The 16,166-nt window shown below is 36.3% G+C and overlaps 1 protein-coding gene across 1 annotated transcript; it reads right to left on the reverse strand.

Annotated features, from left to right (window-relative positions):
* Window positions 1-12,462: 12,462 nt before the first annotated feature.
* LOC120284031 (cytosolic sulfotransferase 5-like) lies at window positions 12,463-13,865 on the reverse strand. The gene is made up of 3 exons (XM_039290856.1): window positions 13,808-13,865; window positions 12,799-13,294; window positions 12,463-12,574 (listed from the first exon to the last, which is right to left on the reverse strand). Exons 1-3 carry the CDS (start codon window positions 13,863-13,865, stop codon window positions 12,463-12,465), a joined length of 666 nt encoding a protein of 221 aa, XP_039146790.1.
* Between the last annotated feature and the right edge of the window lie 2,301 nt (window positions 13,866-16,166).

Here is a 16,166-nt window from a genome sequence, read left to right on the forward strand (position 1 = left end):
ATTATTCACGAAATAAGAGTTGTCTTACTACCATTCTTCTTGTGAGTTCTCCCGATCGGGAGAGGAAAGTTTTAGCTTTCTCCTAATTCATGCTCTATGCTTCCGGGCATTTTGTGTGGATTAATTTCTGGTTTGTGGTTCTGTGATTATTCAGACAGCGGGTTAGAGTTCTAGAAGCTTCAGATCGTCTCTCCCCAGCGTACGGGTTGCATCCATCCCCAGCTATTCACAGCTAGTTATCCTTTAACCTAGATCCTACACCGTGATGATTGGGCCATCATATAGACCTCCTTCTTCTTCATCAAGTTGGAACCTATCACGCTTGGTGTGATTTTTGTTTCCTTCATTATGGCTAGCTAAGGTTTATTCTATTTTAAATTGCAATTTACTTAATCTTTATCTTCCTAAGTGAAATCGATCCAAGCATTCTCTTTATTCATTGATTTAGTTACTTGTTCTTCCTTGTTTAGGCCTTTCACTTGCTTTTATTATTTCTTTTCTTTCTCTTTATTAGTCTTGAAACTTGTTTTAGTTAGCTAATGAAGATAGGGATAGTACTAGTATTATCTAGTCTCTGTGGATTCGACCTTGCTTTTCATGTATTACTTCAATTGATACTACACTTGTGTGCATATTGCTTTCATTCAATCACTGGTGAAGCCTGAGAATATAAAATACACTAAGTTTAGCACCAAATTCCACAATATGATCCTAATACAAGGCAAATGAGTGTATAAAGTGATATGAAAATAATAGAACATTGTACACTCATCAAATTCCCACACACTTAAGTTTTTACTTGTCTCGAAAAAAACTAAAAACATTACAAACCAAGTGGAAAAAGTGCATGACCTCTGATACTAAAAAATTGTGGAGTTTCAAAAGTAGTCAGGTTTTAACAAAACAAGAATGCTAAAAATCTCAAGTTCTAACACTAGTTAACACTCTATTCAAGGTCATCAATGTGTGTGTATTACAACTCTCTATTTCACTCCTTTTTGACCGGAAGACTTCAATAGCAAACATTTTCAAAAACAACTTATTTGCAAGATAGTAGCTTCACACAACTCTAAAGGTACCCATTTCTCATAAGGCCTCATCAAGTAGCTTTTACTCTTACAATAGGTAGCTCTTTCCACATCTTTTACTAGAATATGGTAGCTTTCACTCTCCTAAAGAGGTAACTCTTTCTCTTGTTAGGGCATACAAAGTATCTGACTTATCGAGAGTAGCTTCACACATCTACTATGGGTAGCCCTTTCCATTTCTCAAACTTTCTCTTTTTCATTCTCTTTTTCAACAAATTCTTTTTTTATTTGCAAAAACTTTTCTCAATTTAAATCACGTGAAGTAAAATGAACTAACTATACAAAGTCAAAACATGGTCTAAGTTGTTACAATAGAGAAGTTGTGTGCTCTAATTGGGTGAATAACCAAAAATAAAGTGCAAACTAAAAAAACATAACTCAAAAAGAAACAAACTCTCATGTGTCCATCCTAATCCTGAGAAACTCCGATTACATTTCAATTGCACTGACATAAGTCAAGGCATGGGAAGTAAAAGAGTTAACAATGAATCTTAAACCCCTCCCGCCACACTTAAATCATATGTTATCCTCAATATGTGTAAAAGTTGAAAATGCAAGATAATGTAAACAAGAATAGGAGGGTGGTGGAAAACATTTACTTCCCTAATTCATATTTGAGAGTCCATTAATGCGTGAAACCAGATTAGTGTGTCCATTAAGGTGCCCAAGCAGTGGAGACCACTCAAGGTCAAAAAGAGACCGAGTGAGCATCCCCTTTATAATTGAGGATGGTGGGTGTTGAAATTAAGTCCTGTGAAGACCATGGGAAGACAATAAAACTCAATAAAATATAAAAATAACAAAATGTGAAAAGTAAAGTCAACTAAATGTCTCAGAATAAGTACAAAACCAAGCAGAGCTAACCATTGCCACAAATGATGAATCAAAGTCTACCAATGAAAATATAATAAAATAAAATAAAATCTAATGCTCTGCAGCATCTAATGGTGTGGAGTCTGGTTAGATGAGGTGTTGGTGGAGGAGTTATCACCGACAATACAAGAGCTGGGAAGGGATTATAAATAAATCCAAAGCATGGCTGAGACGGCCTAAAGCTGTGCCTGCATCACAAGGATAGTCCGCTGGTCCTCTCTGATTTGCCAGACCTCAGCTCATAGATCTTGGATCTCAGAGCATCATTTAGGAGTTGTAGGGCTGGTTGCACTCGAAGGTGTAGTGTCTGACGACAAGGATGACTAACTATCTGACTCATTGTCTAACTCCTCATCCTCGGTCTTACTCTCCTCTAGTGGCTACTCAGTCACACTGAGGGTGAGGATCCACATGGAGCCGCGACGTACTGCCATCCCCATAAGTTAAAGGGTGTTCATCCTAGGAGAGCAGTATAACTCACAAACTCCTGGGCCTGGAGCTGATTTGCCAACCCCATCCCTCTAATAAGTCTCATGATGTAAAGGCAGGTGAAGATCACACCTAGGCGTACATGCTAGATCTAGTGTGCAATAAAGTTCGCAAGCATATACCCTAGGTGGATAGGACGGTACTAAGTTAGGCAATATAGAAAAAGAAGCTCCTATTGTCCTACTACTCCGGTGCTGTCAGCTCGACCTACAAAGGACCGAGTAATGATAGAATGTTCATACCTCAGAGCTGGGCGTGATAAGAATGAGGCCTTCATGAAGCTCGACTCAAGCACAATTCTAGTGCTTAAAGCATGACCATGCTTAATAAGCACTACATGCTTTTCCATTGTACATGCAAATCACTGGAAATGAAACTTTAAGAAAAATTGAATCCCAAGTATTGCCACCAATCAGCTAGGATGAATCAAATACAACCTATAAGCATGGTTGGGCACTAGCCATTTGCCTAGAGTTTAAAACCTCAATAGCTTATGTTTCTTTTGGACTTTTGTGGAGAAAGCTTCATCAGCTGTTAGGGTTTCAAACTAAGATCAAAGGAGACTTTTCAAGCTAAGGCCCCTTCTTTGGCCCGTTGAGTACCAGATTAGATGGCGAAGTAGACTCCATGATCCAAAAATTCCATCATCCTCTAGAGAGAAGCATTTGAGGGGAGCCTTTCTTATGTTTCTATTATGTCTCTAGTACTTATCATGGTTTCTTGTATAATGAGAGGCTAAACCTTTGATGGTGTCTCAAATCTATGAATCTTAAGATGAACTTGTAACTTGATTTCCTAATTTTATATATTGACTCTTTGTTTGTTCTTACGAATCAACTATATGTGTTTTTGATGCTTGTAATTACTTGCTTAAGAGTTCTAATTACATACTTGAATTGCATGATTAAAATTGTGAAATCAATTGTGCTATGTCATGGGATATATGATAGGAGTCGAGTGCACACCTAAAAATGGGGTGTTTGGTGTCTAGCTCTCTTGATTAGGATTAACCTAATAGCGCAATTCATGGAGTACCAATGCAATCATAGGACGATTCCTATTGTTATATGGGATTAGGATTTGGTCACCTTGAGAAAAGGGGTCATACTACTATAACTATCTCAATGGTTAAAGAACACTCAACATAGAGTCAATATAAAAAAATTCATTTTACAAAGGTAGTCTCGAGGGTATTAGTATCTAAGGTACCATATTCTCATTCCGATTTTTAGTCCAAATTTTTCCATATTGGTCACTTGATTCATTGATTTTTAGTTAAGTTTTAGAACTGCTTTACTCTAATTGATCATTAGCTAGATAAGAGAGTATAAATTAGTACTACGAGCACAAAGCGGTTGGTTAGAGGATAAACATGGAATATAGGGACCTACATGGTATTTTGAAAAGTATAGGAGTATATCGGTCAATTTATAATTACTTTAGAGATGTACAGCCTATTTTCTCTTTGAATTAAATTTTAAAACAATTAATTAAATCATAAATTTAATTTTGTCTAAGAAGATATTTATTGGTGAAATTATTTATAAATTAACTTATTTTTTACTTTATATAAATACTAGTTATAGCAATGGATACTCCAATCTCCTTTAAACATGGTTCTACTTTAGCTCTACTTTTGGCAAACTATTTCGTGTTTATAATTAAATAGAGCAAAGTACACGCCAAAGGGGTTTTTAATTTAGTAGCATTGGCCTCACTATGAAAGAAGTGGTGTGAGATATTCAAGTGTCTCACGTTTGATCCCGGTTGGATGCATATAATGGTGATGCGTGGTCTCCAACATACGCATTACCTTGTAGTTTAAAAACCCCGTGATCACAGCTGTGTTGGTTATAAATGCACTAGGTATGGCAACTTAATGAAGAATCTATATATAAGAAAAGAATGAAAGAAGACAGGAAGAAAATTGAAAGGTGTAGGCAAGGCACTTCAAGAGAAGTTGTCTCTTGAATATTATTTCTCCCACTAGGTGCAAATGGTCTCGAGGAATAATATTCTTGGGATACAATGCCTACTGATTGAGAAACAAATTTGCACTTTTGTGAACTCACTTGAACCAGAAGGATTGAGAAGAGTTCCCAATACGGGAAGAAGATTTTTTTGAAAAGTTAGGTTTTTATCTTTTAAAAAGGTACAAGATAAGATTTTAAAATGATTGGAGGGGTATTTATAAATTTGAGAAACCTCTTCTCATCACAACTGCTATGAAGTGAAGAGGTGTGAAAACATTCAGAAACAACCCTTGAAAATATTTTATTACTTTATTTTTTTATTTTTTATTTTTTTGGGAAATTTATGCAACAATCCCCCACTAATTTTCCAAAAACATAAAAGAGAAAATATTTTCACAAATGTATTCTACAGGCAAAGGTTTAAGATTCCAAAGGTGGCCAAGGCTTGAACCTTTGGACTGGTTCATGAGTTCCACAAATGGCAACGCAATTTTTAATGGGCCTTCGCTTTTGATCCTCTAGCAAGTACTACAAGGATTTCACCGGATTATCCTTTTAGAAGTGGCCTCTCACTTCTATACTTGCAAAGTTAGACTTATCTAGGGTGTTGCACAACCTCATTTTTACTTCACCCTACCATATAGGCTATAAGTCTATTAAAGACATGAAGTCCAACCTCTCTTTGTTGTGGAAATATCAACACATCTAAGTATGGAACTTTAATGGAATAGTCCTCATTTACCCCCACTATTCCAAATGATTGATGCATTGTGAACACTGTTATATCGCATATACAGGCTCCTAGATCACCTACTTTAGTTTGCCATTGAACTCTCATACATACTAATCATTAATTAGAGAAGTATCTTTTACTACATAAAAGATAAACTTCTTAAACAACATCAATAAGATAGAGTTGGGCTCATATTAGGTTATTTATTGTAACCGGTCTCAATCCCATACTTCTCATTGTTTTGGTGATTTGTTCACCACTTAAAGGTTTGGTGAGTGGATCCACTAGCATATTATTAGTAGGTAAATACTCCAAGTTCACCTTACCTTTCTTCACAACACTTCTCACATGATTATAAGTCATTGCAATATGGTTGCTATTATTTGACAACCTTTCATTCTTTGTGTTATAAATAGCAGCTTGGTTATCACAATATATAGTGATTGCCTCTTTGGTTCTCTCTAAAAATGGTATGCTTCTTAAAAACCTTCTTAACCAAAGTAAATCCTTTGTGGCTTGTGACAGAGCTATGAACTCTGATTCCATGGATGACAATGCCACACAACTTTACTTTTTGGAGAACCAAGCTATAATAGAACCTCCAATTGTGAATAACCAACCACTTGTTGATTTTGAGCTTCTTTTGTCCGAAGCCCAGTTAGCATCACTGTAACACGTATTGGAGTCTCACAATCATAATGAATGCCAAAATTGAGAGTATACTTCAAGTATCTCATCAACCTCTCAAGTTCACTCCAATGATCTTTACTAGGACTACTCGTGAATCTACTTAGAATTCCCCACAGACAAGCTATATCAGTGTCTTGTATGATTCATAGCATAAATCAAACTTCCAATTATTTTTGGCATAATTATTTTGATTAATACTCTTATCATGATTAGGTTCCAGTTTTACATAAGTACTAATAGGTGTCTTACTCGGTTTACAATCCCAATATCCAAACTTCTTTAGAAGTTTCTCAATGTAGTGTTGTTGTGACAACACATACTTATCAGTAAGTTTGTAAACCTTTACACCTAATATTACATCTACTGGACCTAAATCCTTAATATCGAAAGCTTGTCTAAGATAAAACTCAGTCTCATTTACGCACTCTATATTAGATCCAAAGATAAGTAGGTCATCTACATATAAAGTAATTAAGACTCAATATTCTTTTGTTACTTTGATAAAAACACATGACTCTACTTTACTACTTTTAAATCCAAATCTCTTTATTTCCTTTTTAAACTTCTTATACCATTGTCTAGGTGCTTGTTGATAAGTGCTTGAGTAGACATATTTTTATATATGTTTTACGTGCATTGAGCATCATTTTTTACCATGGTTAATGTCTCATATTGTGTATTTGGTGTTCTTTTATGCATATAGGTTGTGAATACCTTGAAGAGTAAAAAGGAAGCAAAAATAGGCTATAAAGACATAATGTTGGGAGTTCTTGTTCAATTCAAGGACCAAGACACAAGAGGAGTTCATAAACGTGGAGATGTGTGCCAACTTCTAAGAAGATTCAAGTCAATTCACTAGTTGGAAGGGCACAAAGGCAGCCACATCTTCATGTTCCTTCTCTTTGTGAAGATTGCAAGACCTCTCAAAGATACGTCGATGAAGAAAAGTTTTATAGCCTACCACATGGACATGTGCCCAAACATGTGGCCTCAAGAGAAGAGTGTTTGGACCGCGTTTTGTGAAAAGTACTGTAGTAAAACGTTGTAGTAATTTTACTGTAGCATCTGTAGCAAAATTACTGTTCACGCACCCGCGTGGAAATTACTACAACCCACACGGGCGCGTGGAAAATCCACATGGGCGCGTGGGGGCACGTGACAAACGCGGTCTAAGGCATATAAATAGCCGTTTTGCCCTATTCTTTCTCATCTTTTGCGCGGCCCTTGAGGGGTGAGATGGCTAGGGTTTGGATAGGAGGTCTTTGCGGCTTTGGAGGTGCTTCATCACCAACTTTGATCGATTCCTCCTCCGTCATAGCATCAAGGAAGCCACCGGTGAACCTAGCTTCGGAGTGGGTCCTTCAAGACGTCGAAGCTCTCCATCAAGGCCATTAGTTCATATATAAGGGGGTTTATTCTATAGTTTTAATGTACTTTCATTCATTGATGGTGTGTTTTGTATGTTGCTTTATGGAGAGCTAAAAACCTAGAGGGTATTTGGGCTTGTGAACCCTAGGATTCTCAACTTTTGTAGATTTGCTTAATGTTTCTATTTAATCCGAGTTTGATTAAGTTTTTAATCTTGATTGTCTAATGCTTGCTTGCCTTATTGATCTTTTTGGTTATTTGGTTTGCTTGATTTGTTACCTTGGTGAGGGAGAGGTCTCCATTAGGGTTAGAATCTCAAGATTGAAGAGGGTTGAGAGGGCGAGTCATGAGATAGTGAGCATCCCCTTTCCTCTTCGATTAGTGTATTCTATCTCCGTTCCCTAAAGCTCTATGCAACCATATTTGGTGTGAGGCGTGAGATTGAGAGATTTCTCCACCGGGACCTTGTAGGGGGTTAGGATCCTTCGCCGAGAATTAGGGTTGGATCAATCTTTACAAATCGGATACACCTCTTGGAATCCCTAGAGTGCTTTGCGGTCATATATGGTGTAAGGTGTTGAGATTGAGCGATTTCTCCACCGGGACCTCGTAGGGGACTAGTATCGGCAATCGGGAGGCCGGATCTGATTATATTTGGATTTCCACGACTTAACTTACTCTTCATAGAAACACTTTGCTCATTCGGTACCTAATACCTGAATCCTAGGGGGAGCATTGCCCGAATACCCCACTTTTACTGATTAAGATCTCCCTCCATTTCACCCTTGCATATTCGTCTCCGATATTCATTTCTTCGCACATTAGATCACCACACCTTTCCATTTATCATTAGGCTAGAAAGCAGAGAAGAAGTTAGTACTAGTAACCCTGTTCCCTGTGGATTCGACTACCCAACTCACCGGGTATTTTATTACTTCGACACCCGTACACTTGCGGTTTACACGCATATTCGGATGCGTGTTACTTGTTTAAGACCATAAAGAGACTTGTTGAGTTTACATACCTTGTGCTCTTATCCTTGAACCATGTAGCCATTTGGTTGCTCAATGTAGATCTCTTCCTCAAGATCCCCATTCAAGAAAGCTGTCTTCACATCTACCTGACATACTACAAGTTTGAAAATCGAAGCTATAGCAAACATTATTTTAATAGATGTAAATTTAGAGACCGGGGAAAAAGTTTCAAAATAATCTAGTCCTTCCTTTTGATTAAAGCCTTTGGCTACCAATCTTGCTTTATGTTTATCGATTGACCCATCAGTCTTGAGTTTTCTCTTTAAAACCCATTTAGTGCCTATGGCTTTAGTGTTAGGAGGAAGATCCACCAAAGTCCATGTATTATTTTGATATATGGACTTAATCTCTTCATCCATAGCTTGTTTCCACAAGTGTGAATCTTGCCTACTCATGGCTTCACAAAAATCTTTGGATCCTCGTCAACCATATAGGTCATCATATTTGATCCAAAGTCTTTTTCTATTCTTTTTCTTTTGCTTCTTCTTAAGATGGGAGTCGGAGACTTATTTCTTTTAGATGTTTCTCCTTTTGATGCACTAACCTCTTCATTGGTGTTTTCTTCACCGAGGCCTTGGTACATTAATTCTTTTGACAAATTTTCATCAAGTTCATGTAAACTTTCCTCTTTTATAGTTAAATTCTCAAAGTAGATGGCATGAGCAGATTCAATTATACTATTTGTTTTAAGATTCAAAAATCTACATGCTTTACTATTTTGAGAATAACCGACAAAGATACACTTGGTAGCTTTACTACCTAATTTAGGCCTCTTGTTAGTTGCATCTAGAACATAGGCAATGCACCCAAAAACTCTAAAATAATTAATATTAGGTTTCCTTCCAAACATCATCTCATATGGTGATTTCTTACATCCTTTATGCAAAATTCTATTATAGATGTGACAAGAAGTGAATAATGCTTCTCCCCAATAGCTTAATGGAAGATTAGAGTAAATTAACATAGTACTTACCACTTCTAATAAAGTTCTATTCTTCCTTTCGGCTACTCCATTTTGTTGTGGAGGGTTTGGAGAAGACATTTCCCTTACTATTCCATTTTGTTCACAATATGCATTGAATTCTAATGACATATATTCTCCTCCTCTATCGGTTCTAAGTCTCTTAATCCTTTTGTTAGTTAAATTTTCAATTTCTTCTTTGAAAATTTTAAACTTTTCAAAAGCCTCATCTTTTGATTTTAGTAAATAAACATAAGTAAATTTAGAAAAATCATCAATGAAAGTTATGAAATATTGTTTACCTCCCCTTGTCAAAATATCTTTGTTATCACACAAGTCACTATGAATTAATTCAAGTAAACCATTTGTTTTAAAAACTCTTTTAGAAGGAGGTTTTGTGATTTTTACTTGTGCGCAATATTCACATGTTTTAGTACTTAGAACATTAGAGGATTTAGGGATTATGCCATGAGAACTAAGCCTATTTAGTGCATTCATGCCAATATGTCCTAATCTAAAATACCATAAAGAATTAGAAAAGGAATCAACGAAGTAAGCAGAATCATTAGAAATTTTATTAATATTGAACACATACATGTTGTCCTTGGCATACCCCTTTCCCACAAATACACCTTTTCTAGTCAATATGACATTGTGGGACTCAAATACAAGCTTGAAACCATTGTCATCAAGTTTCTTAACATAAATCAAATTTTTCCTAAAATTAGGGAAATGGTATACATTTTGGAGAGTAAGAGTCTTGCCACTAGTTAGAGGGAGTTTGACTGTTCCTTTCCCAACCACTTTGCTAGAAGAGGAATTGCCCATGTAGACAATTTTTTCTTCTTCAAACTCCTCATAGTTGGTAAAGCCTCCACGGAATGGTGTCACATGGCATGTAGCCCCAGAATCCAACCACCAATCTTATTGGTTCTCAATCAACATGATCTCAGTTACCATTCCTTTAAAATCCTCCTCTTCGATGGTGTTCGCCACTTCTTTCTTAGTTTTTCGGAATTGGCACTCCTTGCATAGTGACCCATCTTGCCACACACAAAGCAAGAATTCTTCTTCTTTTTGAATTTCTTGGTCATCTTCTTGAATTTGGCATTGTCCTTGTATTTGCCATTGAATTTCCTCTTTTGCATGTTCTTTATTCTCTATGGTGGAATCAACTCATGCCCTTGCTTCACATTCTATTTGAATGTGCTTCAAAAGTTCATCCAAAGAGAGTGTCTTCTTTTTATGTTGAAGTTTCATTTGATAATCTTTCCATGAATATGGGAGTTTACCAATGATGTTAGAGACTTGAAAAGTTTCAAAAATTGTCTCTCCCACTCTTGACACTCATTTGCAATATTATTAAGAGCATAAATTTGCTCCATAATTGGCTTAGAATCCACCAATTTAAATTCCACATACCTGTTCACTAAGAAAGCTTTATTGCCTGCATCCTCGTTCTCATATCTCTTTGCTATAGCATTCCACAACTCGATTCCTGTCTTGTGGTGATGGAAGACGTTGAAGAGATCATTGGATAATGAATGAAGGATCGACATTCGACAAATATAGTCATCTTCTAACCATTTCTCTTGCTTTTTCGTCAAGCCTTGATTGTTGGTAATGCTTTTATTGCCCCCACTATTTGATCCTTCTCCACCAGTGTTGTTAGATGAGTGGCTTCCCTCTCCATTATTGTTGTTGTTGGTGATGGTGTTATCCTCAAATGGATAATACTCATGGAGAACATATGCTACTTTCAACAAGGATAATTGGTAGTAAATCTTCATACTCCACCGCTTGTAATTCATGCCATTGAATCGTTCTACCCTTTCCACTTCATAAGAGAATGGTTTGATTGAAGGAGTTGCCATTGGAAGGAAAATAATATTCAAGAATTGTTGGATATACACTAGGTATGGCAACTTAATGAAGAATCTATATATAAGAAAAGAATGAAAGAAGACAGGAAGAAAATTGAAAGGTGTAGGCAAGGCACTTCAAGAGAAGTTGTCTCTTGAATATTATTTCTCCCACTAGGTGCAAATGGTCTCGAGGAATAATATTCTTGGGATACAATGCCTACTGATTGAGAAACAAATTTGCACTTTTGTTTTCTCAAAAACTCACTTGAACCAAAAGGATTGAGAAGAGTTCCCAATACGGGAAGAAGATTTTTTTGAAAAGTTAGGTTTTTATCTTTAAAAAAGGTACAAGATAAGATTTTAAAATGATTGGAGGGGGTATTTATAAATTTGAGAAACTCTTCGCATCACAACTGCTATGCAAGTGAAGAGGCGTGAAAACATTCAGAAACAACCCTTGAAAATATTTTATTACTTTATTTTTTATTTTTTATTTTTTTTGGGAAATTTATGCAACAGGACGGATAATCAATCTCTGGCCCTTGCACACACCCCTAAATAGCTTAGTTTGTCTCATTTCTAAGCAAAGTACATGATTATAGTTTTGAATTTATTAAAAAAAATCTAAATACATTAACCAAAGTAATCCTTGGTTTCTCTTAAATAATTCATGTCATTTTCATTATTTATTAATAGATATAATTAAACATGAATCATCAATTTAGATATTAAATTTGGGATAACACTCCTGGATAGAAAAAAGTAAAGACAACAAGCTTGGGATGCTAGCTAGCTAGATGGGCATAGCGTGTTGATAAGCATCAGCGATAATCACTAGGTAGATAGAGGATCGCATAAGGAACAAGTTTCTTATTAACATCAAGGATCAAAACACACTAAATCATTCAGGGATAATTCATACAATAATAGAGAACTCAAGAAAAACAGAATACTCATATACTTTACAGAAATTTTGGTCACCAAAATGAAACAAACCGCTGAGTCATCTAACACGTGTCTGCGTTTAATCCACTTAACCGCCTTAGCTCCACTTAGTCTCATTTTACCTCGAACTTAAAAGCTTTTCCTTGATGCTTTAATCACAGCCGTCCATTTAAAGCACAATCCTTGCCTTCTTTTTCTGCCTAGAACTTATGCACTTCTCTTGATTAAATCAATCTCAACCCTTAATTCATTTTCTGCCAAAATTCAACTAACATAACAACCTTTTGAATATTGGAAAATGACTATATTATCCTCTACTCACAACAAAAACACCCAGATTGAATTCTCCTGCACACGGACTGAAATCACAACTTCAAGTGGTTGCATTGATGCTAGATGGGCATAGTGCATTGACAACCAGGGCATGGACGAGCATGCATGGTTCATGCTTTGAAGGATAAACCAGAGCCCTGGAGTTTTTGTTCCATTGATTCATCGAGTTGTTGAGCCATATCTTGAATCAAAAAGTTAACCCAATCACCAACCTTGCCTTTTCTAAAAATGCGTCGTTTCCAAACATGTGTAATTTATCTGATAATACAATTCCATTCTCATTCACCTCCAAATTTCGAAACTCTCAAAGCTACACTATCCAATACCTTCTCTAGGGACGCCATCTCTCCTTTTTCCTCGACTGCATGGACGACCATGAACTCGACCACTTCCTTAAACTCGCAGCGATGATCCTTCTTCAAATCCTCGTACTTGATGAACAAAACCTTATCAGGATTTGGTTTCCTAGCATTCGAAAACCAAAAACATGGTCCCATAGTGGTCCTGCTGAGTGAATCCCTTTCAGAAAGGCGTCAAAAGCATCACCAAGGGACACCTTATAATGCACATCTCTTAAAATCTTATTAAAAAAGTGCCAAGAAGAAATAAAGGTGTCTTTAGGGTTCCTGCAAAGATAAACAAACTTACACCCAGAACTAAGCCATGAAGCAAGGAACAATTGGCTGCTAGGAATGTGAGTGCTTAGAAGTCTCGGGGATGCGGCAACAGTGAGATCCGACAACTTTCTTCCACCATAAAGATTAAACTCCAAGTTTGGGACGCAGATATGGGGAGTGTGAGAGAGAATCGAACTCCGTTTGCATGGCTGGTCTTTTCGGTTGAAGGTGGCGAAGGCTAGAGCCTTGATCCAAGTCGTGCCTACTTTGAGTGGTGTGCAAATGAGGATGTCACTTGGATGAGGAAGGAAGTGGTCTTGCGCTACTATGAGTCAAGGAAGCATTATATTCGGTGTAAACCGTAAGCCACGTAATGCGATGGTACTAAAAGACTCTTGTTAGTTCCGGTGATGTGGTTTGTGGTTTAGTGAACACTCAAAACACTCAAAGAAAAACTCACACAAACCAAGCAAGAAGGAGACACACAAGATTGGTAACCCTGGGTCCAGCGTCCATTCACCTACGTCCGGGGGTCAAGCTCGAGAAATAAACAATCCACTAAAAAGAGATAAAAATACATGAGTACAAACACTTGTCACTCACACTCTCAAACAATAAAGATCACTACCCTCTCTAGATTGTCTAGTGCTCACACACTCTCCTCCACGAGTCACACTTACAATCTACGAGTAAGGTAGCTTATATAGACGCCTCAACATCCCAAATATAGCACATACCTCTTTTAGAATCTCCGCGGCTACTAATTTAAAAACCTTCTGAAATTAGCTGTTGCAACTCCTGGTATAACATAAGTTGCAACATGGCCCTGACTACTGACTTGACTGAGTTCTAGTTACGTTACGGATGACCACAAGACCCATAAACCTCCCGGTCATGCTTAGTCTGAGTCGATACAGCCAAATCTCCTGATCCCGACTGCCGGCAACTAGCCTACCTTCTCAGTTCCTCATCACGCAGTCCCCCCTCGCAAGGGGCGCACGTCCTTGTGCGTCTTCATGGAACTTGCCAAACTTAGTCTTCAACCTTTCAAGTTTGGTCTTCAAATATTCTCCAAACTTGATCTTCAATTCACCCAAGTTTGGTCCTCAAATCTTGCCCTTAATAGACTTCAATCAATCTTCAACAAGGTCTCTTCAAAACATACCATCAATAGTTCTTCAATCATACCATTGATAGGTATTTCTTCAATTAAGCTCCATCCATATTTAGTCTTCAATCAAATCACATAAATATGGTCTTGATATGATCTTGTCTTCAAGTTGTAATATATGACCAAGAATAACTCCACCAAGACATTCAATATATTTTTCCTCCAAGTTATATATAGACATACTAAAAATAACTTCACCAAGATTTTCAAGATGTTTTGCCTTGCAAGCCAAGTCTCCCTGCCATGTCACCATGCTTTCCATGTCATCAATTATGTCTTGTCACCATGGTTGCCACGTCATCTTGCCTTGGTGTCAAATCATGCCAATTAAATAGTGCGGTTGTACTAACAACTCTCATGACTGTCACTGATGATGTTGATGATGATGCCTATTTTATAGTGTATTCAGGAAGGGTGAGGATGAGTTGGTCATATTTGAATAGGTTTTCTCTTCTTGTTCCTCTTCTTCTCTGTTTTTGGCAATGAAATTCACTGTGAGAGGAAAAGCCATTGCCTCCAAAGAATTTATAGCGCGGGCGGGCATGAGACGACATCATAGGTTTATTATATAAAGCAAATGGTATGGCCCAACTTCAGCAATAATTTCCCCAAATGTGAACATATATCAAATGAATGGGATATTTAGTTTTTGAAAGCTTTCACGTGTCAGTGACGTGTCATGAACCAAACAACCACATCACTTATATTAGTAAAACACAAAAATAAACTAAGGGAATTTTGATATTTTAACATTTTAAAAAAAATTATTCATTTTAAAACAAAACATCATTTAGGCAATTTAGAAATAACGAGCATTTTGATATATAAGAGGGCTTTTAGCTATTTTTATGTCATAGTATTTTTTTGGACATATAAAAAATAAATAAATACATCTTCGTTATTTTAAAATAATAAGAATATTCTGATCTTTTGATACAAAGTTTATAGAGTTAGTATGATAATGAAATATTATTTTAAAATAATAAATTAAATGAAAGCATGATGCATATGATTGTTATTATTTTTTATACGAAATGTGGATAAATCACACCAGGAGTGTGCACAAATATGAAATTAATATCAACACATCTGTCTTTTACTTTTTGTTAAAATTGAGATTCGAATCCACTGCATCAGCAAAGACATAGACACCCTATACAGAGGATCTGATGCCAATAGATCCAAAATTCGTTGGTATTGTCATTTAATTATCATAAATTTTATTATAATAATATTATATTGAATTGTTGATTTGGGAGTTGGTGGCCATTAATCTATTGAAAAAAGAGTAAATGTTTAGGTTTGTGCAATTATTTCTATCAAAAATTGCTGAATATGACAAGCTTGTTCCGCAGAATTTTTCTATTTTAAATAAGGTTTTTCACTTCTTTCATTATTTTTTCTTTTAATTTGTATTTCATTCATTTATTTATTATTAACTTATTCATTGGAACAAGTTGGAGCTAGCTATTGCCAATTATTATGTAGAGAGAGTAAAAGATGTTTGCTACCTGATTTGGAAAAAATTAGTCTTCTTATGCTTTGCTCATTGCAATTACAGAGATCAGTTGAGCTTGATTAAGCTATTATAACCATTAACTGATTTTAAAAAAAAAAAGATTCTTATGCTCATGTCAAGCTATTAAAGGCTCAAGCTTTGGTTAAACTATTGCCACCAACATGTGCTAAATCAAGTTGACTCTAATCTGGTTTGATAAAAACTATTGCCACCACCATGTGCTTTGCTCGAAATCCTAGTAATTGACCCTAGCTTGATTAAACAATTGCCACCATTTGTGCTTTTCTCGAAATTCTAGAAGTCCAAGCAAAATTAAAAGGACAAATTATTTATTAGTCCCTAGAAAGTTTTATTCTTCCTGTTCAATCTCTCTGACATTGCGAAATTCCATATAGTCCCTCCTTTATTCAGTCCAATTCCTTTCAATCCCTGGCGTCAAGACCGTCAGTTAACTTCGTGTGAATTTACAAGAATGCCCTTGTGTGAAAAGCAAAAGGTTGGAGGTAT

This window comes from Dioscorea cayenensis, chromosome 19, assembly GCF_009730915.1.
Source record: "Dioscorea cayenensis subsp. rotundata cultivar TDr96_F1 chromosome 19, TDr96_F1_v2_PseudoChromosome.rev07_lg8_w22 25.fasta, whole genome shotgun sequence".
NCBI lineage: Eukaryota > Viridiplantae > Streptophyta > Magnoliopsida > Dioscoreales > Dioscoreaceae > Dioscorea > Dioscorea cayenensis.

Excerpts from the sequence above, each read along its gene's own strand:
- LOC120284031 (XM_039290856.1), bottom strand. The coding sequence starts at position 13,865 with ATGACCGGGAGGTTTATGGGTCTTGTGGTCATCCGTAACGTAACTAGA. Across the intron at positions 13,295-13,807 it reads CGTAACTAGAACTCAGTCAA|TAGCGCAAGACCACTTCCTT; the intron begins GTCAGTAGTCAG and ends CTTGACTCATAG. Across the intron at positions 12,575-12,798 it reads GGAAACCAAATCCTGATAAG|AAAAGGCAAGGTTGGTGATT; the intron begins GTTTTGTTCATC and ends ACGCATTTTTAG.